Genomic DNA, 25,407 nt, shown 5'->3' on the forward strand with positions numbered 1-25,407 from the left:
AGATAAATAGTGTTCATATCGATATCGGAATTATATCGTATCGACCGAAATTAAGAAATATATCGTGATATCAATTTTGGCCATATCGTCCAGCCCTACGTACAGCACGGCTCATGTTTATATAGCCTTTTTTCTTTGTCAGAAAGTTACCTTGTAGTGATGACATAGGTGAGAAATGCAATAGTAACAGAAAAACATCTTTGAAACAGAACAAACACTGTGTCCCCCTGCAACACAGAAAATGTTTTGTAAGATTGCTTTCAGAAAGCTTGCTTTCTGATCTTTTTGTGCTGATATTGTGTTCTGTAGATATGGAGGGAACATATGCGGAATACTCTGATTGGGCCGACGATGGTGTACCTGAGATGGTCCCATGCCAGTACAGACGTGCCCTGCAACAGTTGGAGAAATGCAAACCTTTCGAGGAGGCTTTGGTAACTGCACACTTATCTCACTGCTGTAGAGATCATTTGGTTTTCTGATTTGAGGTTTCTATTATAATTTAATGTGAAATTATGTCTCTGGCAGCAGCTGTGATGGTAAAAATGGTGATTGTGATTTTAAAATATTTTATAGCAGTAGCCTGCTTGAAGCCAAAATCAGTCTACACAAGTGTCATTTAGAGAATCTGATTAAATAAAACATCTGTGGCAATAAAAGCTCTTTGTACACAAGCATATGCTCATCAGTACCTATTCAGGAGAAGTAAAAAATATGAAATCTAAATTAATCACATTATTTACTTTATTACACATTCCTGGTCTTTTTTGTTTCCTTATTTCTTCATCTTGGTCTTTCAACAAACATTAAAGACTTGAACCATCTCTGGAACAACTTCCTTTTTGGCTGACATCACTAAGGCTGCTTAACCATTTGGTGATGGCAGAAATCCTTCACAGTTGACTGCAAAATCCACACACTTTTCACTATTTAATTGATTCCCGATGGACAAAATCAACTGCTCTACCTTTTGTCCCCTCTTAGAATATCTTGTTTTTCTTGGACATTCGGCACATTAGAGAAACAAAATGGGTATGGTTAGTTAATGTTGACTTTAAAGCTTGTAGTCAAGCTTGTAGTCTTCAGCCTGACAAATACATAAACTAATCAGTGACCCTGTTTGTGTGGCAGTGAAGCAGTTCCCAGAAATTAATATGTACAATTGACACTCAGATTCTGTTATTTAAGCTGCAGATTTTCATATTCAACTAATAATTCACTCAAATCACAGGAAGAACTGAAGTCAGAGAACAAATGCAACCTGACTAGGTTGCTATAGAAAGCGAAGCCTGTGCCATGTTCCCAGAAAGAAGTGATTTTTAATAGTGCATTGAATTACAGTGTACTTCACAAATTGTTTGAATTGATGAAAGAAATGGCTGTTGATAATGTTCAGCTGTGTTGCCCATGTCACACTTAAATTACCCAGTTACTAGGGATGTAACGATTCACTCAACTCACGATTAGATTTGATTTACAATTTATTTATTTTTTTTAATTTATTTTTTTTTTTTTACAAAATGAGATTTATGAAATTATAAACTAAATGTGTCCTTTTATTATTGCTTGGACAAAATGCTGCACGTTTCTTTCTGAAATTGAAATATAACACTATAGTAATATACTAATAGCACTTGCATATTATTGCTCTTTTGTTGGTTTTGATTGCTTCTATTGTCCTCAATTGTAAGTTGCTTTGGATAAAAGCGTCTGCTAAATGACAAAATGTAAATATAATGTAAATGTAAATAACAAAACTAAATTGAAATTTTAAAACAAACCCCAAATCAAATAAATAACACAAATAAAAGAAATCTCTTCATATAAACAAAAGGCTTTGTCTGTGCTCTTTCCATTTAAAATTAGAGGCAACCACTGCATTTTAATCATGATCCAAACAAAGATGCTGCATACATGCAACATGAGCATTTTTTAATCTAAATTAGATCGTATCATTTCGAAATTTGAAGCAAAAACAGAATGGTTTGACTTCAGTTTTGTGAAACTATGCAAAAAAATATCGGCATGAAACAGAAACGGCAGACGAGCTGAATGAGATGCAGATTCACTCTCTGCCAGCAGGTGGCACTTAAAGCGTTTCCTTGGTTTCTGCTGTAAACAAAGCAGTGCTGCACTTATGAACTTTAATATGCTTTATACAGAGGCTAGATGAAAAGAAAAAATACCATCTAAACTTTTTTTAAAACAGTAAGTTCCCCTCAGACATACATTCGTATAAACTCTTACCCCTAATTGAATCGCGATTTCTTTAGCATCTCAACTGGTTTGAATTGTCACATATTTGAATCGATTTTCAACCGGCTCGCGGTTAATCGTTACATCCCTACCAGTCACCAATTAAATAATAAGTTAAGTGCTCTTGCACTCTTTTCATTAGAACAGATGTAATTTTTCTGTATGACTTTTTTTTTCTCCCTGTTACATTCAAAAGATGTTGTTTCTCATTTGAGCTTTCTAACGCTGTTCTTTTTTAATTTCTAGCTGGTCTCTGAAACTCCAAAGCTGGCAGAGTATCAAGCCTACATAGATTTTGAAATGAAGGAAGGAGATCCGGCTCGTGTCCAGATAATATTTGAGCGAGCGCTGGTGGAGAATTGCCTTGTGCCGGACCTGTGGATCAAATACACCACATATCTGGTGAGCGACTCGCGTAAGCACATGTCTGCTTTCACCAAACAGCACTGTGCACAGCTCACAAACTGAATGATCCACACATGTGCCAATCCCACACCTCCCTCCGTTTATTCAGAAACATATTAATTGCTTTAATGGGATGGTAATGAGATGCACAAGCCACAAATGCGCAGCAGTGTAGTTGCAGCTGAGAACATATTAGAAGAGCCAGCACCTCACCAGATGGAGGGAGGGAGAGGGAGGGAAAACGGCGAGTTAACGAGGCAGAAAGAGAGATGGTGGGAGGTGTGTTGGGAGAGAAAAATGAGAACGAGAAATGGAGAGAATGACACTTCCCCATATTAGCAGCCAAAGCTGCAGTCCTTTTGGGCTTTCTGATTCAATGACTGAACTTAATGAACTTCTGCATTAAGGGCTACGGGCTGGAGTGTGTTGGTGGAGCCCATTCAGGCAGTTGAATTCCTGGCAGCTATGGATGTGTGAAGTAATTAAATCAAGCCTTCATGCTTGTACTCTCTTAGGTGATTAAATTGAGATGCTTAACTAAATTATATGCACCTCACACTGTGAGTCACGGAGCTGCTTTGCCTAATGGATATATAGGGGGTTATTACTTGTTTTTGCAAAGTGCTGTATTGTAGCTAAAGCCTCCTATGTAACTGATGACCTGCACCACTTTAGGACCGAGTGTTGGATCAGTTTCCATACAAAAGAATGAACATTTTATTCTATTAACTAACATCCATCCATCACCCATTCAGCTAGAGTATTTGGCTAGTTTTATCTGTCATACTTTAGCACTCCAAATGCTCATCCCTACTAACAAACTTGGTATGCTTTAAAGAACGTTGCAACCATGATTCATACTTCAGCAGATATCATCATTCAGTCTTTGATGAAGTTATTTTGAAGAGCAGTGAGCAGATGTTGAGTTGGCGTAGGTTGTGCAAAGCTGAGATTTTATGCATCTCCCGTTTGTAGAGGCAATATTGCATTTTCCTGAATGATTATTGATGTAAGGCAGTTTCCCACAGACAGATTTATCTTGGTTGTAGATTAGATCTTTCTTACAATGGCAGAGTGATTCCCTGCTTAGTGTCTCCTTTAGCTCGATGCTACATGTAATCTTTGAGCAACGGAGGTGCTTGTAAATGGGTTGACAGCAGAACAGCAGCACTAGATTGGGCGGGGGATTATAATAATTACGGACTACTCATCACACACTCACACCTGCGCTTTCTGAAGCATGTTCTGTGGCTTTGTGGGTGCAGAAGGCAAAAAGACTGGAGACCATTTCTGTGCATTTTAACAAGCAATGCTGTAAAATGACCTATGATCTTAAGCTTCTGTCTTTCTCAAGGCCTGTTTATGCAAGACTGAATAGAAATTGATTCCTACTGTTCAAGCCAGCTTTTGGACAGGATGTCAGGACCTTTCACTGTTTTTTTTTAATGTCAAATTGGAAATGTTCTAAATAGTAGTATTCCACAGTCAGAATGTTTAGGTGATTAAATTTAATGTTTGTGTTTGAGTCAAAGAGCTGCTCTTAGTGGATGTTGGCTTGGTTACTCATCTACTTGGACTGCTAAAAAAAATTCACAAATGATTCTGTGACTTTGCTCATAATTGTTTTTTTCTGTTCTTCCTCAGGATCGTCAGTTGAAAATTAAAGACCTAGTGTTATCTGCTTATGAGAGAGCCGTCAGGAACTGTCCCTGGACCATGGGCCTGTGGAAGAGCTATCTTTTGGCTCTAGAGAGGCATGAGGCTGACCATCAGACAGTGACAGGTACTTACAAAATAATAAATAAATAAATAAAACAAAAGGAAAGGAAAGGCAATATCTGGGAATTCAAAAATCCTAATTATGCTAATCACAATATTGGCTTGACATTTTATGTGAAGTTTCTTTAAATTTATTTTTGAAAGTCCCACACTCATCGGCCACTTTATTTGTTATACCTTGCTAGTATCTAGTTGTGGCATACACTCAAGTTGCTGGATTTGGGTTCATATTGACGTCATAGCATCACACATTTGCTGTAGATTTGTTGGCTGCACATCCTTGATGCAAATCTCCCATTACCCAAAGTGCTCTTTTGGATTGAGATCTGGTTACTGTGGAGGGCATTTGAGCATAGTGGCCATTATCATGTTCAAGAAACCAGTTTGAGATGATTTGAGCTTTGTCACATATGGTGTGTTATCCTGCTGGAAGTAGCCATCATAAGATGCAGTGTGGTCGTATAGAGATGGACATGGTGAGCAACAGTACTCAGGTAGGCTGTGGCGTTTAAACAATGCTCAGTTGGTACTAAGAGGCCCAAATATTTAGATATTTGCCTTAAGCAGTTGAACAAGTTTACCTAACAAAGTGGCCAGTGAGTATATAGTATGAGTAGTCATAAAGTCAAGAAATCAAGCAAGTTCAATGGTCAAAAGAAATGAAAACACTGTTTCCAATATACATTTCTGATGTTCTGACCTGTTCAAGCCAGCATTTGGACAGGATGTCAGGACCTTTCACTGTTTTTTTTTAATGTCAAATTGGAAATGTTCTAAATAGTATTCCACAGTCAGAATGTTTAGGTGATTAAATTTAATGTTTGTGTTTGAGTCAAAGAGCTGCTCTTAGTGGATGTTGGCTTGGTTACTCATCTACTTGGACTGCTAAAAAAAATTCACAAATGATTCTGTGACTTTGCTCATAATTGTTTTTTTCTGTTCTTCCTCAGGATCGTCAGTTGAAAATTAAAGACCTAGTGTTATCTGCTTATGAGAGAGCCGTCAGGAACTGTCCCTGGACCATGGGCCTGTGGAAGAGCTATCTTTTGGCTCTAGAGAGGCATGAGGCTGACCATCAGACAATGACAGGTACTCCAAAAAAAAAAAAAGGAAATATAAAAAAAAATCTTATTCTAGTTATGCTAATCACAATATTGGCATGAAGTCTTTTTGAAGTCTTTGAAAGTCCTACACTCACTGACCACTTTATTTGCTATATCTTGCTAGTACCGAGTTGAACTGCCTTAATTTCTTGTGGCAGACGCTCAAGTTGCTGGAAACATTCCTCTGAGATTTTGGTCCATGCTGATGTGACAGCATCACAAATTTGCTGCAGATTTGTCAGCTGCACATACATTATGCAAATCTCCCATTCCACCACATCCAAAAGTGCTCTATTGGATTGAGATCTGGTGACTGTGGAGGCCATTTGAGCATAGCGAACCTATTGTCATTTTCAAGAAACCAGTTTGAGATGATTTGAGCTTTGTGACATTGTGAGTTATCCTACTGGAAGTAGCCATCATAAGATGGGTACAGTGTGGTCATAAAGGGATGGACATGGAGTTGCTGCCTTGTGATTGGCTGATTAGATATTTGCCTTAAGCAGTTGAACAAGTGTACCTAATAAAGTGTCCGGTGAGTATGTAGTATGAATAGTCATGAAATCATGTAAGTTCAATGGTCAAAAAATATGAAAACACTGTTAGCAATATTGAATCAGTTTATGAATGCCAGAAACAGTTTTCAGGAATGGAACAAATGATTTTAACACACAAGAATTGACATTAAGAAGCATTATAATTTCTTTGTTCTCAGATGTGTTTGAAAAGGCCCTGAACGCAGGGTTCATCCAGGCGACTGATTATGTAGAAATCTGGCAATCTTATCTGGACTACCTGAGGAGACGTGTTGATTTCAGCAAAGGCAAAAGCATATGCCTTTTTTTCTGTCTTATTACTGATCTGCTCTTACATTCTCAAAGTTTTGGCAGCTGATATCAGATGAGTGAATTTGATGATTTATTATTGATGGATTTGTTGATTATTGCAGAATGGAGCAGGGAGTTGGATGAGCTGCGGGCAGCTTTTGCACGCTCCCTTGACTACCTGAAACAGGATGTAGAAGAGAGTGAGTATCGTTCTGTTTTTATGAGGTATGAGAGAGCACACTTGTAGTAAAAAGGCACATATAACTACTATCTCACTTCTCAGGGTTCAGTGAAAGTGGAGATCTGTCCTGCACAATAATGCAGATCTGGGCAAGGATAGAGGTGAGGAAACACTATACCGTTGCATCTGTCCATCCTCCATTAACTAATGTTGTTCTGCTGATTACAGTCTGTCTTTAGTTGTTTCAGTGCTGCTTGTGTTTGATTGCTTTAAACAGGCCTTACACTGTAAGAACATGCAGAAGGCCCGTGAACTGTGGGACAGCATCATGACAAAAGGAAATGCAAAACATGCCAACATGTGGCTGGAATATTACAACCTGGAAAGGTCAGTTGTTTTCATCAGTTTGTGCAACCAGTGAGATGTTTTCACTTCCATTGATGCTTTTTGGATAATTCTCAAATTATGATGATGAGAACATGATCAGCAGGTTTTACGCAATCTTGTGGAGTTCATGCAGCTTGAATGCTGCTGTGATTAAATATTCTGAAATAGAAGAAGATTCATGTTCATTTGAGAGGGGGGGGGTGTACTAGTGGTTTTCACTAGTGGTCTCTGATTTTTAGACACAGCATTATTTTTTGTAATTAGTGGTTCTTAACCAGGATCAGATCAGAAATACCAAAAATATCTTAGTCTATATTGGGGGAGCCTTTGAATATTGTGTTATATGACTGTGTTTTAAAGATGACATGAAACCGCATTCACAACATATTTGACTTCAATAGTGTAACATTTGTGAGTGAAGCTAATTTTTCAGCAAGTAATGTGGGGATAATGTTTATCCATCAGGATTTGACTGGATCGGAAGGGGGTTGTGTGCAATAATACTGGTTAATATCAATTTTCCCTGGTTGTTTGACCTTGGTTATATCAGCAGAAAAATCAATTCAATTTTAGTGATCGAGCAAGTTATTACATTTTGCTGAAATGTTAAGAAAACAAGCATTTTGTTTTTTTCAGAATGATGCGTATTAATAAGTTAGGGTGGATGTTATTTTGATTTCATTTTGTCTTTAAAACTCGCCAGGTAAAGGCTGCATATGTTGTAACTCTTTTAATGTGTTTGTGGATCAGGTCATATGGAGATGCTTCTCACTGCAGGAAGGCTCTCCACAGAGCTGTACAGTGTACATCAGACTATCCTGAGCATGTCTGTGATGTCCTGCTCAGCTTTGAAAGAGTGGAGGGTGAGTTAAATTGATGCATTTATAGATTGCTGTTTATATGGGTTGCCAGCTTTTTAATGTTCATGTGGGTGTTGTCTCTCTCAGGCTCTCTGGAAGACTGGGATGCTGCTGTCCAAAAAACAGAGACTAAAATCAACAGAGTCATTGAGCAGAGAGCAAGAGTAAGTCCTAACTAGCCTTTTAGTTTTTTTCCCATACTTGGCATGCGTTTAATTTTATTTGTCCTTTTTCCTTATGAAAATAACAGAAATAATGTAGCAACAAGTGAGCAGTTATACTGTATGTATCATGTTTAATGTAATTGTCAGCAAGCTTGCCATGTAGACATGTCCTTTTGCTGCGGTTTTTGAGCAGTGTGAATGCTGTTTCTGCAGGTGGCTGAAAAAGAGGCTCTCCAAGCCAGACAAGAGGAGGAGAAAGCCGAGCACCGGAGGAAAGCCAAGGCAGATAAAAAAGGCCAAAAAAAGAGCCAGAAAGCAAACAGAATGGGGGATAAACGGAAAGCTGAAGATGAGTACGAGGAGGAATGGGGAGAGGATGCAGGTATGGGTGAAGAGCTTTTTAAGTTGTGTAATTCTATTGTGTTAAAAAAAAATAAAAATCTGTTTCCAGACAAATTGGAAGTAATTTTCAAACAAAATGTCAATTTGTAAAAGCTAACAGTGTGGTTTAGATTTCAGCTGTACTGAGATACCAAATGTGTGCAGAGCTGCCGTCCAAGAGGCTCAGAGGGGAGGAGGACTTTGGTAGCACAGCCACAGAGGAGCTCATGGAGACAGAAAGTGGGCTTTTCGGCCGACGAGCTCCACCACGTAAAACTGAGCCACCTGGTTTCCGTAAGAATCAGCAGGGATCATCTGAAGCACCGCGACAACCCCAGGATGTATCAAAGGAGCCACGCAAAGATGAAAATAGTGTATTTGTCAGTAACTTGGCTTTTAATCTGGATGACCCAGATGGCAAGCTGCGAACATTGTTTCAGGGTTGTGGGACTGTACAGCAGGTGCGGCCCGTATTTTCAATGAAAGGTGTGTTTAGAGGCTATTGCTATGTGCAGTTTGAGGACCGACTGGCTGTACCTGAGGCACTGAAACTGGACAGGCAGGAGGTGGATGGGCGGCCCATGTATGTGTCTCCTTGTGTGGACAAGAATAAGAATCCTGACTTCAAGGTATCTAGAATGTATACTACTCAATTTGTGACCTGGTGTTTAGTGTTCCCTGATGTTCACAATTTTTTTCTTCACAATTTCTAGCACATTTCTTGCACTTTGGTAATCATTTTTAAAATGTTAATCATTTGTATAATGTGTCTTAGGTATTTAAGTACAAAACAGCAATGGAGAAGCACAAGATCTTTATCTCGGGCCTGCCGTACACGTGCACTAAAGAGACACTGGAGGATCTCTGTAAACAGCACGGCACAGTGAAAGCCATCCGGCTGGTCACCAACCGTTCTGGCAAACCCAAGGTGTGTAGGCCTCTGTCATTAACATAAATATACAGTTATCCAGTATCCTGCAAAATATAGCACATATCGACAGCACTAATATATATATGTGTATATATATAAGCCCCGCCCCTCACCTCACGTTATGTCATCTTATATTTCATACGGTGTTGTTCAGTTGATCGGTGTGTGTCATCAAAGTACCGCGAAAGCGATTCGAAAGCATACAGAGCCATCTGCTCACTAAAACTCGTGGTATTTTGAGGTCATACACCGATCAATCTGTGCAGCTCCGCTTCAAGTCGAACACACCTATACAGTTGATTTGTGACGAACATGATGCAGGTCAACAACTCACTGCGCGATGCAACCTTTATAATGCAGTTATATGCCCCTAAAATTAAAGAGATTAAAAGCATAAAAGGGCAAAAAAACATTGCAATATAACATGAGCACAAGTGCAAATGTGATAATTGATTTTATACAACAGTTCAATAAATAAGAACTTAATGTTATATTTTAGACACAATATTGTCTGCTTTTGCTCAGTTTTGCCAATGCAAATGTTACCTCTTAAAGCCACAGTAAAACTGTTGTGCATCTCCTAGCAACACAATTTCTGAATAAATTCGCAATTTGAAGGAAATGAATGAGTGAATAAATGACTCGGATTTATTCATTAAGACATTTACTGCCACCTACTGGTGGTTTTAGTTTCTTATTTAGAGTATCATTTATTTAAAAATTATTTCATATTTACGTATGAATAAAAATCTGGGGAAAAAAAACATTAATAAAAAAAGTAAAAGAGAGTTCAAATTTTTGTAATGACTATTTCATGCTTTTCTCATGTAACAAAATAATGTCTTTAAATTAAATTATCTTTTGTGGGTAATTTCTTATCCAGATTTGATGTGCGATTAATTAATCGCCACATCGTGTAATTAATTTGATAAACAATTTTAATCGATTGACAGCCCTTATACAGTATCTCACAGAAGTGAGTACACCCCTCACATTTTTGTAAATATTTTATTATATCTTTTCATGTGACAACACTGAAGAAATGACACTTTGCTACAATGTAAAGTAGTGAGTGTACAGCTTGTATAACAGTGTAAATTTGCTGTCCCCTCAAAATAACTCAACACACAGCCATTAATGTCTAAACCGCTGGCCACAAAAGTGAGTACACCCCTAATGGCACTTTTCCACTGCGTGGTACGACTCGGCTCGGTACGGCTCAGTACGGCACGGCACGGCTTGGCTTGGCACGGTTTGCGTTTCCACTGCAGTTCAGTACCGCTTTAGAGTGGGCGGGATTATTCACATGTCGTTATAGTTGCGCCGCCTCTACTACCACGACTCCTAAAAAAAACCTTTTTCATTCCGAGTCGCCCCATCAAGCTCTCGCTGGATCCGCTCCTCTGCTATCAACGAGAGGAACGTCTGTTCTTCCGCAACAGACAACAAAACTTTTTGGTAGTTAAAAAAAAGGTGCGCTCGTTCAAAACAGTTGCATTCGATCCTTCGCTGGCTGTGCTGATTTAAATCTAGCGGTTCTTTTGTGTTTGTGTCGCAAGTTCAGTGACGCAGGTAGTGACGATTCTCTCCGGCCAATCCGTGATCAGCAGAGTTTACACGTCACGTTTTGGTAACGGTACGGTTCGTCTCGGTTCAATTTCGATTTATCGTGCAGCCCTAATGTACGTTCCCTTCGAACTGGAATCATGGCAGAATATCCTGTGAAGTCCACTTCGCAGGGCAATTACGGTCGAATAGAACAAACCTCTGAAGTGATAAGAGAAATGTACGAAATGTGCAGAGCGGGAGTTGCGAGGAACAAGATTAAGAACTGCTGCTTAATAGCATTGCGTCTCACCAACTAGGTGACAATGTAGCGCTAAATCACCATTCAACAGACTCAAGCCACCACCGCACAAATTAGTTTAGTAACTTACCATTGAGACACCGCTTGAATGCTGCTGCCTGAACAAGAGACCTCCTTACTGAAGTGAAAGGGTTGGCTGGTGTCACTTAGGGGGTGGATGACCCAAATCTTATTTCACGGTATGATACATTTTATTTAATGATAACGATATATATATAACTTGATATGGCTATTTTTATTTTATTTTATTTTTTATATTAAAAATAAGACCAAAAAAAAGCAAATTACACACACAATAGAACAAATAAATATGAAATAAACTTTTAATTTATTCAGCTACAGTAGGCTAGGTTTATTGAACATGTAAGAAATATTACAGAAATTGAATAAAGTGTATAAATAAAACACTGCATAGTCTTCACTGTATCAATCAAACATGAACATGATTCTTATTAAAGATCCAAAAGTGATTCAGGCAAGTGCAGTGAGTGATTAATAATGACAGACAGTAGCAGGTAAATAAGGCTGCTGTCCCTTTAAAGCCAACTGCACGGATCCAATATACTGATACACATCCTGTTTTCACCCAACTGTTTACGTTTATTTAACACATAACCGACTGTGTTTACGTGAATACGCCTTACGACAGGCATTTTGACATTGTGTGCGTATTTGACCATTCAAGCATGAAAGAAATCTGTTTTCGTGAGAGCATGCAAGGGGCTTTCAGTGTGCGTGCTTCGGCTGTGTGTCAGTCAGCGTGAGCACCACATTGAGTTCTTTTTCACTGCTTATGGCAGTTTATCAAGTGTGTCCCACTCTTTTTCTCATTCATGCATATTTCCTTGTCACTCAAAGGTGTATATAACTTTTAAGTAGTATTATGTAACGCAGATATATTTGCATACCACGGAACACACGATATAGCAATATATACCGTCATACCGCCCAGCCCTAGTGTCATTATCTCACGAATGTGGTGGCGGATCTCCACCAAATTCGGGGGATCCCTTCAGCTCGAGGAGCCCTCTCGAATGCCACCCTCTGCGTGTCGGTATCGGGCTATCAACGCGGGGGTGGTCTCATTTGTAAAGGGGGCCTCGAGACGTACACTCGATTCGGTGTTCGAGAGGGCTCCTCGAGCTGAAGGGATCCCCCGAATTTGGTGCGGATCCGCCGTGCCGTTGCGGAGATATGACATGTTCAAAGTTTCAATGGTATTCCATACACTTAAGCTTTAAAGCATTTCATCCAGGTTGCCAGTAGCAAACAATGGAGCGTGCTCTGCTGGACAAACTCGTAATTACACCATTTACAAGCATTTTATGTGTTTTATGTTCTGTAAAAAAAAAGTTCATATCGGTGGTATATATACGCCGATATATACAACATATACGCCGATGTGATATATCTGCGACAGGCTCATATCGGCCGATAAAATCTGAAAAAACGATATATCGGTCGGGCTGTACTCATGATCTGGTGTTTTCAGTGTCTCAGAGTGACTTGGTTTGCAGTAAATGCTGCTCCACCAAACTCATCTCTGCATGTGCTGAGAGTTTGGGTTGCTTATAATGTGCATTTGAGAACACAACATGCACCAGCCGTTACACCAGATTTGTAATGAGAAGCAATTATAAACCTGAAACTTTGAGGGCTCCCCACAGTTTTGTGCAAAAAAGAAAGCTTGAGTTTTGAAAGTAAAGAAATGAGATAAGTATTAATATTGTAATTTTACTATAATACTATAAAATAGAATTACTATTATGTTTCTTAAATATTCACATTAAATAGGTTAAATTACATTTTTAAATCAGTTGATTTATCAGAAAAATTGCAATTACATTTTCCCACCCAAATCGTGCAGCCCTACTATCATACATCATTTTCTGACAAAGCCTTTTGTGGTTCACATTTGTTTTATAGCGGACATATTCCATATTTCACAACAGAGAGTAGTGGCTATGATCCTTCATATGAAAAGATGAAAGGAAAATAAAACAAGTCCACCAAATACTAGAGGAAATGAGAAGTTGCACAATAATTTATTACACACAATAATAAAATACCTTTTACAAGTAGTAAAATAATTTAAAGCTATGTTTAAATAGGTTAAAGTGCTTGACAATAGTGGCAAACTCAAAATGTCAATCAAAAAAAATAAATGAATGAAAATCCCTTATTTTATTATTAATAAAACTTTTCAACACTCCTGTAATCAATACATCTTCCCAAATAAAATTCTGAACAGCTGTATGCAATTATTTTAATATTCCTTGCATCATGTATCAGAATAATTTCAAATGGAAAATGACTTTTTTTTTTTTTACATTCCAAAGCACTTTAGTAACATCTCAAAATAAATGATCTTTTAAACAAAACTTTAAAGAACCTCAAAATTGAAAAAGTCATGGACTATAAAAGGTTAAAGGTTAACTGTTACTCAAACTGGGTTTGTCAGACACTCGTTTTTGAACATGACATTTCCTGGCTGTAACCTGCCAGCTTTAAGTGAGAAATGTGTCCAACAAGCTGTAGCGTTCACAAAATATATTTCAGCCAGTAAACCATCACTTAAAAACTGCACTCTTCACATTTCACAGACCTGTTCTTTTTACAAGCAATCTTCATAATAGATTAACTCAATCTTGCTTTTTGAGACTAGAAAAAGTCCAAGTATAGAGATAAACACCACAAAAGTATGAGTATGTATACTGTTCCCAACAGACAGCAGAGATCATTTATGCCACATTAACTCACAAGCAGAAGGATTTAGTTGCTAAAGGATCTGAAGATCTGACCTAATACGGTTCATTCAGTGGAAAAGAAAATTTTAAACGGACAACAAAGTAGAGGCTAAAATATGACATTTTGAACAGTCTATATTTCAAAATAAAAAACAAACAAAGGATTTGTAATGGATATAGCTACACAGTAAATGCACAAACTTAAAATGGATCCACAATTAGTCCATGTAGGTCCCATGCTAGCAGTATAAGGTTGGAGAGTGATTCATTACAGAGGCTGATATGGCCCATATGGCACTTAAATTTAGACCACATGCAAACTTTTTGCATCTATGAACATGCATCCATCAGCTATGCACAGGTATGGTGTGTTTACAGTCAGGACAGGCGTGATTACTAGCCCCAGGCAGCCCAACTGCATGCTCGGTTGTGGCTATCAGGAGCGTATCAAGTGTAATTTCTGTGCATTTTGCGATAAAGCGAATAAAGGGCCTTACGTCGCCCTCATTGGCAGTATCCAGGGTGGCGTAATACTCTGCCCTCTGCTCTTTCCGAATGGTGATCGGCGGATAACTAGCTTGCATTAGGATTAAATTCATGAGCAGTCGGGATGTCCGTCCGTTCCCGTCCACGAACGGATGCACGTAAACCAGTTTATAGTGTGCGAGAGCTGCGAACTCCACCGGGTGTAGATGCAGCGCTTCCTCGGAGTTCAACCACTGCACCAGCTCCTGCATGTGCCTGTCCAAGTCCTGCGGGTGCGGTGGGATGTGATGTCCCACAAACACCTGGCTGGCACGGAATCTGCCGGCTTCAATGGGATCGGCGTAGCCTAGTACCCGTCGGTGTATCTCTAAGATGTCATTTACAGAGATTGCTCCAGCGCGGGACAGTAAGGTGGCATTGATGTACTTCATGGCTACATCGACGCCAATTGCCTCGTTCTGTTCTTGTAGACTCTTTCCTGGTACAGCATATCTGGTCTCAATAATATGGCGAATCTCCGACAGAGTGAGCGTGTTGCCTTCGATAGCTACAGTGTGGTAAATATGATGGTAGTAGGTTTCCTCCATGACTCGACGCAAAGCAGAGTTGCCTTTGGGTATAGACATGAGACGTCGTACCTTTCCATCAATGATACCAAAGTGGCGTTGATCTATTTCCTCTACTAATGGGAGCGTGCGATCCCTGCTCACCAGAGCCTTCTCGTTACAGGGCGAGATGGCGAGGGCCTTGGTGTACAGGTGGTCTGCTTGGACAACATCTTTTTCCTCCTCCAGTATGGTGCCCAATTCAGTGAGTGCCTCCACAAACTCTGGGTTCATGTTGAGCGCGTGGACGAGCAGCTTATGAGCCTTCTCCCTCTTGCCATTTTTCTTCATCTCCAAAGCCTGCTGGAGAGCCGCCTTTGCCTCCAACTGAGTCTCTGTAAACAAACAGATGGTCAGCGTTTCACAGTATGACATTCCAGCTGAGAGACGCATAATCAATAGACACTAACACTTGAAAGTAAGTTTCATTTTTAATAATTTTTCATAGTTGTATCTGTTTAATCTAAATTTACGACAGTAAATTGCATGTAAACCTAAGTTCTAATGAGCATAATCTAACGAGTAAGATTTCAACTTTGGCCACAGAGAATTAAATGCCTTTTGTAAACCTTTTTAATTCCATTACTGAACATATATAACAAGATTAGAACAGGAAATTCAATAACAAAAGTGAGACTTGATTGACTGATAATTGACTGAACCGTAAAGAAATGGGCATTTTCAGAAGTGTTACTGCTGTTAATTTAAATAAAGCTGAAATAAAATATAAATATTAGCTGAAAAATGTCAAATTAAAGAAATGTAAACAAAAATTAAATTCATATAATTAATTCTAAGATGAATAACAAATTAATCATTTTAATTTTTTTGTTTATATTTTATGATATGTCCTATGTAGAGGACACCAGGACTCAGTTAATAAGAAAATGAAAACAAGACCCTATTATGAAAATGTTTTTTGTTTTTTTTTATATTACATTTGTATGTTCAATATACCAGTCAATTTTTAGGTTCCAGGCTATTTTTTCTTATAACTTGTCCTCTATAAAATGGATATTTAAATAATATTTATATTTTGTATTTTGTATGAATACTAGTGTCTGCACTTAAAAGGTGTTTGATGGAAATCAACTCCAGGAAACTTCCACCTGAAACAAACTTGGATCTGTACAAAGATTTGTACAAAGATTCTCAACTATGGTATGAAAGACTATTAGGCTGGGTTTTCCTATTATAATCAACGCATCTATTAATTGTCTCTAATTTGCATATTAAAGTGCCCCTATTATGGATTTTTGAAAACTACCTTTCATGCAGTGTGTAATACAGCTCTAAGTGACTGAAAACATCCTGCCAAGTTTTAAATCTGAAAGTGCACCGTGTATAAAGTTATTGTCTCTCAAAAGAAAGAGTCAACTCTGAATCACTGAAACGAGTCATTTTTAAAACGAATCCCAAAGCCGTTTCATGTTGACGTCAACATGAAACAGTAGTATTATTGCCTGCCCATTTGTTGGTCTTTTTGCGTTGGTCTGAATGAAAATGCAAATTCATTCTTTGCCACTAGGTGCGCTTTTGGAGCGGTAAAAATAGCTGTTTCCCCGGTAACGCTGTACACAAAGCAGCACTGCGCTCACAAACGCTGCTTTATCAGGCATTACAGGCATGATGAAATGAAAATGAGACCTATCGGACCAATCACCGCAGATTTGCGTCACGCAAAGGAGGGGTTTGGAGAAATTAATCGTTAAACGAATCGTTTGGGAGTCGTTGAGCAAGTAAGGTCAAAATAAATGCATATTATAAGACAATGAAAGTGTTTTTTGACCTTGCATGCATGTCAACCTGTTGTTGGGGACTCCCAAAACCAAAATATGAACCTTTCATTATCCATAATAGGGGCACTTTATTGTGTTTTTTGGGCAACATGCAATGAAAAAATAAGTATAATAACGAAAATTAAACATTTTCATATAACATCTCATATTTCATAGAAATACTGATATGTAATTTTTTTCCCCATTAATTTATTATGTCTCCCTAAAATACCTGATAAGCATGAAGTATGTCCTGGTGTCCACTATAGTGGACATGTATGAAATTGATGCATGTTTCACAACAGAAAGACATATTCTGCTTTGAATTTACAACAAAATTAGTCAGATTTAAATAATAATTTCAAAATATTATCATATTTCCATAAGAGTGCTGAATTTAGTCATACAGTCAATGTCTGTCATATTTAAAGACCAAGGAGGTGGAGTTGTCATGGTTAAACGTCCAATCAATTGTTATCTCCGAAAAGCCCTGAATGTGTTCGAAACGGGACATGCAGATGTAAAACTGTGGCATGTATGGTCTCAAGAGAAATTTGCTCAAATATAATGTCCTCTACAGAGGACAAAACTCTATGCCTGGGTCCCAGGAGGATAAGATTAAGACATAAGATGATAAAGTATAAAAGTTTTAATTTAGAGTAACATGCATAAATAAATGCACTTTAGAAAGTCAATAACCAATTTAAATAGATGACATTCAGCCACTCAACGACACAAAGTCAACAGCAGCTTCAACTGTACCTTTACTGGCCTTGACTTTCTGTGGCAGGAGGTCTAGTGCAGTGAAAGGGACCGTCAGGCTGGTGGTGTGCACTACTGGCCGCTGGACACCCCCCCACAGCTGGCAGCGCAGAAGAGCAAGGCCCTTCAGAGTGGCACAGCATTGCTCCTCTATTCCTGCTAAAGGCAGCAGCAGAACGAATACAGACCCCAGCAGACCAAACAGAACGGGTCCCCAGCCCCAGAGCAGAGAACCACTGCAAGCATGACGGAACACAGCTAGAGCTGCCATCAATCAAGGGATCCAGATTTCACAGGCCACGTGTCCAACATTCTTGCAAGACACTATCTGAAAACCCGTGTGAAAAGTAAAAAAAGAAGGTTAAGCATTAAAATGTTCAATCAGGTTTATTGTCATTTTTCTCCAGCCTAATGTGAGCCAGGTGGCTCTTGGGAGCTTGACAGTTTATGAAACAGTCTTAAATCAAGTGATTTGTAACCACATTTACAACAATCTCTCATGTTGTTTCACAGACTGAAGATGAGAGCAAAATGTACCTATGGTCAAACATAGTCGTTTACATCTTTGAAACCACCTAAACCTGTATTTGATATGTATAGCTGTCCTATATGCCGTAACTAAACACGCTGGCATTTAAATATTATTATAACTGTAATATTTAACACACTAGGTAAATACTTGTAATATTGCAGAACAAGATATTTGTCCACCTGACTCCAGAAATATCACATTATGGCAGACAGTCCCCGACTACAGCAGTTCATGACAAGTCATGACACTATTCATGCATTTCTACAGAAAAACCTTCACCAAACCCTAAAACCGGCGGCAAACTACGTACTTTATAAAACAAGAGGCAAAGTTTCAGACATACCTTACCGGTTAATGATGTGTTATTCTCACTAGAAATGATGGATATGATCAGAAATGTTTCCACTTGGTGTTAGCAACGTCAACTTCCGCGAAACAGACATGGCCGTAAGGATGATATTGATTGGTTGATTTTACTGGGTATGTGCTTACTGATTGGTTAGATGTTTGCTGCACACGCTCGTGCAGCAACACGGTTTTCAGATCGTAGAACTATATGATTGGACAAGACGCTCTATTGAATCCATGTCAATATGCAAGCATTTTGACCGTTATTATTTCAGCAGAGATATTTAGTTACCTATATAATAATAATAATAATAATAATAACAACAGCAACAACTTAAAACTGAATGTTTTAGAGCGCCTTTAAAAGTTGCATCTCAAAGCACTTTACAAAAATAAAAAATAAAAATACATTGAAATAAATCAAAATAAAAACATGCATCAAAACTAATGTAAAATATAATTTAATTTAATTAATAAATAATAACAACAATAATGATAATTTTAAAAAAGATTAGTAAGATTAGTAAGAACGATTAGTTTCGCCTTAAATTAACGAAAGTTTTATTTATTTATTTTTTACTAATGGGAGTTTTGCTTCCTTTTATTTCAAATATTCTCCCAAGGCGAAGTAGAATCCACTCTCTCACACTAGGGGTCAGTATTGCCTCGGTAATAAAAGTAATCAAATAAATGACAGTTCTTGTTTTATTTCTTCATTTAAAATCTTGGAAATCTTAGACTGGAGGATGGACATCGCCCTTACAACACATCCCTACAACATATACCACTAATATATTAATTATTGTCTACAAATATGTGGATTTTGATATTTTGTCGAAATAAAACTAATCCATAACTAATCCATTTCTTTCAGTGTGAAGAATCTTTGACGCATAAAGCACAGGTATACAAAACAATACAATAACTTCATATAATTTATACTAGTGTAATGTGTGCTGTCATCTCATCAATACTTCTTGACATGTTTTACTTTATTTATGAGGACCTTTTCACAAGTTTTCACAAATCTGCACACCTACACAAACACACATCAGTATTAGGGTGTGTGTCGTGGTCAAGAAGGCAATAACTGTGCAAAGTGATTTATTTATTTAGTTGTTTATTTAACAGGGACAATGCAGAATAACATTGCAGATGCTCTACATACAGGCTTCTAGCCAATGGATAAAGCAATGCATGAAAAACCTTTAGAGAGGCATCTAGAGACGCTATAATCATACCTGTCAACCCTCCCGTTTTTCCCGAGATTCTCCCGTATTTTACCATTCTACCCCGCTATCATCCCGTTTAAATATGTTCCCGTATTTCTCCCGTATTTTTAATCTTTCTATAAAAAAAAATCCCACTGGTCTTATTTTATATGTTTGCTACATTCGCTTCCGGTAAAACTCCCGTAATTTGTATGGCCCAAACCTCATTATACGAATAATCACGTCAACAAATTCCAAGGTTGTTGCCAGATCTTGTATGAAACGCATCTTTCTCACACGATCGACGCATACAAGTTTCAACCGATTTATCCCCTCAACTTGGCAACCTACAACCCAGTGATGCTATTGATATGTGCGCAGGTAGGCTACGGCGGGAGGGAAACAAGGATCACTGGTAGAAATGGGAGGAGAAGACTCAGGTGGTGCTCCGGTGAAAAAAAAAAAGTAAATTGAGATATAGCTTACACTTCAAAAGGCTATGGTTTAATTGATTAAAAATGAGCGCTGCAAGTTTCAAAGTCAGCTGCTGCACTGCTTTGTTTACTGCGGTTACCAGGGAAACGGCTATATTCATGGCGAAAAGCGCCACCTGCTGGCAGAGAATGAATTTGTATTTTTCAATAAACCCTTACACTCTTTGTTTAGAGTAGACCAAAAACAAAAACGACCCTTATTTTTACGCAGAAAACAAACAGTTGTAAATGTGAACCGGTGGATTGACAAGAAGATAAAACTCTAAAGATAAAGCCTAAACTAAGATATGTTTATATGTTAGTAAATTAATATAATTGTTTGATAATAATTGTTTAAATTAATATAATAAATTAATAATAATATAATATAATAATTGATACTTTTGACTCCGCCCCACCACGGTCGCCGGTATTTTGATACCCGAATGTTGACAGGTATGATAATCATGCTTTCACTGAAATTACATTGGGAATAATCTCAATCATGATTTCACACCAGTGCTTCAAAATTTAAGGTCGGGTGGTCCACCTGCGGAAATAAAGTATGAATCACAGCATATAATAAGAGCAGTGTGCCTCATTCCTCTATAAAGCAATAAGCCTCTGGGCAGCAATGGGAAATTTCTAATACATGTTGTTGATGTAATTGTTTTTTAAATTTTTTATCAACAACACTAACATTCCTGCCTCGGGCTTAGAGGATTTCAGGGCATCATACATTATTGCTTGTGTTACATTGCACATTATAGATCCAACAAATCATCACTTGTAAACTTTGAGTAATCATATTCAAAACCTTCCCCACACCTCTCCCTTAATTATTCATAAGATGGTTTGTTTGTGTGTGATCAGCTTGCATGAGTATGTTTTGTACAGTTCATAAGGGCGCATAATGAAAGCTTTTAGTGATAGATGGGTCCAGGGGTTACCATGGAAATGCAGAGATGTGGAATATATGTCTAGACAGGAGGTCACAGAGACGAAAGAATAGGAAAATATTTTCTGTCTGTTTTGCCTGGGCATATTTCACTTTGATTTGTGACATTGTTTTTAAGAAATGTTGTTCATATTCATGTTTAGAAGGATCCATTTAATGTATTTAGAAAAAAAATCCCAATAACACCATAACTATCAGGAGACATAAAGAACAATGTTCCATTCTAAAAGACAGTGTGGGAGTGTGTTCAGAGAAATCAGCAGCAAGAAGGGGAGGATGAAAATCCAGCGTTTTGTGGGTTAATTGGGTTGTTAGTTGTGGGTTGTTACATTTACATTTACATTTACATTTAGTCATTTTGCAGATGCTTTTGTCCAAAGCGACTTACAATTGGGGGATACATAAAGCGATTCTTCTTAAAGAGGCAAACAGATACAGGAAGTGCTTGTAATACCAAGTTTCTAGACATTGTTCAAATAAGTACAAGCTAGAAAGAGAAGGAATAAATAAAGAGAGAGATTTTTAAAAAAAATTTTTTTATGATGATGATGAAGTCAAGTAGCTTCGAAAGAGATGAGTTTTCAGCTGTCGCTTGAAAATTGTCAGGGATTCAGCAATTCATGTTAAATGAATTGCCCTAGGTTATCATGGCTAATTTTGTAATTTGATCTTGAGTTTATCTGCTCCTGCTGTGGAGTCTCATTCTACTCAACCCGTCTGGAACTGCCAGCCTGAGCAAACAAGATAAAATAAACAGAAAAACATGACAGGAAACGATCCAATTATTAACGTAACTGGTTCCCTGAGATAAGGGAACAAGCATTGCATCGCTGACGCTTTAAGGGAAACTCCTGTTTACTCTGTTACTTTGTTCACGTTTGTGTAGCTGCACAAACCAGAAGGGGAGGAGCCGACCTCTATAAAAGTCGGCTCCTGAAGCGCTTTGGGGTAACGCATCCAATAGAGCCGTGCTATAAGCAGATGCAGAACAAAGCCGTTCTGCGAGCCCAGCCCTGGAGCACCCATACTGATGACTCCTATAAGCATGAGGCAATAATGAGACCCAAGCCATTCTGGCTGGGGACTACATAATATAACCCTCTCCACTCACAAGGGGATTGGGTAGAGTTAAGCGGACAGAATCCATGCCTGCAGGGCAGAGACATCCAGGTTATAAAACCTAGTGAAGGTAGAAGGCGACGACGGCCGCACAGATATCACCAATAGAAATCCCACTGGACCATATATATATATATATAAAGTGGAGATCAAAAGACAACAATCTATAAATCCTTGATTTTTTTAATTAATCTTTTGTTAATCTTTATTGTTAATCTTCATTGCTCAGAATTTGAAGGAATATTAGCTGTGGGTATACCACTGTTAAAATTAATATGTTTCAGCAAAAAACTTTATTTTGTGGAAAACACAGTGATCAGAATTAGAGAACAGTAACCATTGTTGCACATAATAAGATTACATCAAAATGTTGATGCCTAGAACATAGTGTTTCCCATCTGACTCAAATAAATTAAACTTGCTCCAATCACTAAAGTGAACTTTGGACCAGTTCTCCTCTGTCTTAAATATGCGAGGCATATCCTTACCCTTACCCTTCATCGCTGAACTGGCAAGCAATTCCAGCTGCAGTGTTGAACCGATTCCCCATTGAGAGTCTCTGCATTGTCCTGTCTTCTCGTGCATGTCTTACATGGACGACCAGCCTTTTTGGGGGACTTGAATGAATTTGTGTCATTGTAAAGCTGCAACATTCTAGAAATCACATATTTGGAATGACCAGCTTCTCTTGCAGTGGCTGAAAGGGTCATCCATTTGGCCTTCATCTGGATGCCTCCTGTTGCAGGGTTTCAGTCACCATAGAGTGGCCTGCCATTTTGCAATCTTAGTGAAAATTAGAGGAATGGTGCCAGTTAAATAGGGTTTGTCACATAATTATGGAAGTTAGCAACAGGTGCCAGATTAACACCAGTAACTTGGAGGTATCTGTAAGTGTTCTCCAAGTTATTTTTCAAATATGTAATTTAAGGTTTTTTATATTGTGCTTCAGAATACAATTAATTTATAACTGCCCTTTTACTCCTGTTAGGATAACTTAAAGTAGTGACCTTGAAATGTTACTTTTTAGTGATGTTTTCATAAAGATATACACAGTATACTAGAAACAATTCTAGGCACTTCAATTGATTGCAGTTTTGAGGTACTATATTTGGGCATTGTGCCGGTGGTTTCCATGGGAAAGGAGGAACAAATACATGTTTAATATTTCTTGCATCAAGCAAAAAAGCCATAACTAGATACTGGTATAAACTTAATCCACCACAAATAAAGGACTGGATTGATGTTTTTAAAAGTAATTTCAATATGGAGAGAATTAGATTTTATGTGAATTTTCAGAAGGATTTGTTTGTTGATTTCTGGTCTAAATGGATTGAGTATAACCATACCTGTCAGTCCTCCCGATTTCCATTCTATCCCGCTATCATCCCGTTTAAATATTTTCCCCTATTTCTCCCCTATTTTTAATCTTCCTATAAAAAATCCCACTGGGCGTATTTTATGTTTGCTACATTCGCTTCCGGTAAACTCCCGTAATTTGTATGGTCCAAACCTCATTATACGAATAATCACGTCAACAAATTCCAAGGTTGTTGCCAGATCTTGTATGAAACGCATCTTTCTCACACGATCGACGCATACAAGTTTCAACCGATTTATCCCCTCAACTTGGCAACCTACAACCCAGTGATGCTATTGATATGTGCGCAGGTAGGCTACGGCGGGAGGGAAACAAGGATCACTGGTAGAAATGGGAGGAGAAGACTCAGGTGGTGCTCCGGTGAAAAAAAAAAAGAAAATTGGGATAAGCTGCTGCACTGCTTTGTTTACTGCGGTTACCGGGGAAACGGCTATATTCATGGCGAAAAGCGCCACCTGCTGGCAGAGAATGAATTTGTATTTTTCAATAAACCCTTACACTCTTTGTTTAGAGTAGACCAAAAACAAAAACGACCCTTATTTTTACGCAGAAAACAAACAGTTGTAAATGTGAACCGGTGGATTGACAAGAAGATAAAACTCTAAAGATAAAGCCTAAACTAAGATATGTTTATATGTTAGTAAATTAATATAATTGTTTGATAATAATTGTTTAAATTAATATAATAAATTAATAATAATATAATATAATAATTGATACTTTTGACTCCGCCCCACCACGGTCGCCGGTATTTTGATACCCGAATGTTGACAGGTATGATAATCATGCTTTCACTGAAATTACATTGGGAATAATCTCAATCATGATTTCACACCAGTGCTTCAAAATTTAAGGTCGGGTGGTCCACCTGCGGAAATAAAGTATGAATCACAGCATATAATAAGAGCAGTGTGCCTCATTCCTCTATAAAGCAATAAGCCTCTGGGCAGCAATGGGAAATTTCTAATACATGTTGTTGATGTAATTGTTTTTTAAATTTTTTGTTATCAACACTAACATTCCTGCCTCGGGCTTAGAGGATTTCAGGGCATCATACATTATTGCTTGTGTTACATTGCACATTATAGATCCAACAAATCATCACTTGTAAACTTTGAGTAATCATATTCAAAACCTTCCCCACACCTCTCCCTTAATTATTCATAAGATGGTTTGTTTGTGTGTGATCAGCTTGCATGAGTATGTTTTGTACAGTTCATAAGGGCGCATAATGAAAGCTTTTAGTGATAGATGGGTCCAGGGGTTACCATGGAAATGCAGAGATGTGGAATATATGTCTAGACAGGAGGTCACAGAGACGAAAGAATAGGAAAATATTTTCTGTCTGTTTTGCCTGGGCATATTTCACTTTGATTTGTGACATTGTTTTTAAGAAATGTTGTTCATATTCATGTTTAGAAGGATCCATTTAATGTATTTAGAAAAAAAATCCCAATAACACCATAACTATCAGGAGACATAAAGAACAATGTTCCATTCTAAAAGACAGTGTGGGAGTGTGTTCAGAGAAATCAGCAGCAAGAAGGGGAGGATGAAAATCCAGCGTTTTGTGGGTTAATTGGGTTGTTAGTTGTGGGTTGTTACATTTACATTTACATTTAGTCATTTTGCAGACGCTTTTGTCCAAAGCGACTTACAATTGGGGGATACATAAAGCGATTCTTCTTAAAGAGGCAAACAGATACAGGAAGTGCTTGTAATACCAAGTTTCTAGACATTGTTCAAATAAGTACAAGCTAGAAAGAGAAGGAATAAATAAAGAGAGAGATTTTTAAAAAAAAAATTTTTATGATGATGATGATGAAGTCAAGTAGCTTCGAAAGAGATGAGTTTTCAGCTGTCGCTTGA

General features: G+C 38.0%; 1 protein-coding gene across 1 annotated transcript in view; it reads left to right on the top strand.

Annotated features, from left to right (window-relative positions):
* LOC107696050 (squamous cell carcinoma antigen recognized by T-cells 3-like) overlaps window positions 1–21,095 on the top strand; it is a 30,512-nt gene extending 9,417 nt beyond the window's left edge. The window contains exons 6-20 of the mRNA XM_016496196.1: window positions 310–434; window positions 2,503–2,658; window positions 4,306–4,444; window positions 6,259–6,366; window positions 6,493–6,570; window positions 6,654–6,712; window positions 6,829–6,938; window positions 7,689–7,801; window positions 7,886–7,962; window positions 8,176–8,344; window positions 8,509–8,972; window positions 9,119–9,271; window positions 12,699–12,705; window positions 14,905–14,907; window positions 21,049–21,095. Coding sequence (XP_016351682.1) covers window positions 310–434; window positions 2,503–2,658; window positions 4,306–4,444; window positions 6,259–6,366; window positions 6,493–6,570; window positions 6,654–6,712; window positions 6,829–6,938; window positions 7,689–7,801; window positions 7,886–7,962; window positions 8,176–8,344; window positions 8,509–8,972; window positions 9,119–9,271; window positions 12,699–12,705; window positions 14,905–14,907; window positions 21,049–21,095 — 1,808 coding nt within the window. The remainder of the gene's footprint in view (window positions 1–309; window positions 435–2,502; window positions 2,659–4,305; window positions 4,445–6,258; window positions 6,367–6,492; window positions 6,571–6,653; window positions 6,713–6,828; window positions 6,939–7,688; window positions 7,802–7,885; window positions 7,963–8,175; window positions 8,345–8,508; window positions 8,973–9,118; window positions 9,272–12,698; window positions 12,706–14,904; window positions 14,908–21,048) is intronic.
* Window positions 21,096–25,407: the final 4,312 nt, after the last annotated feature.

The sequence above is a fragment of the Sinocyclocheilus anshuiensis genome, unplaced genomic scaffold (assembly GCF_001515605.1).
Source record: "Sinocyclocheilus anshuiensis isolate Anshui unplaced genomic scaffold, SAMN03320099.WGS_v1.1 scaffold935, whole genome shotgun sequence".
NCBI lineage: Eukaryota > Metazoa > Chordata > Actinopteri > Cypriniformes > Cyprinidae > Sinocyclocheilus > Sinocyclocheilus anshuiensis.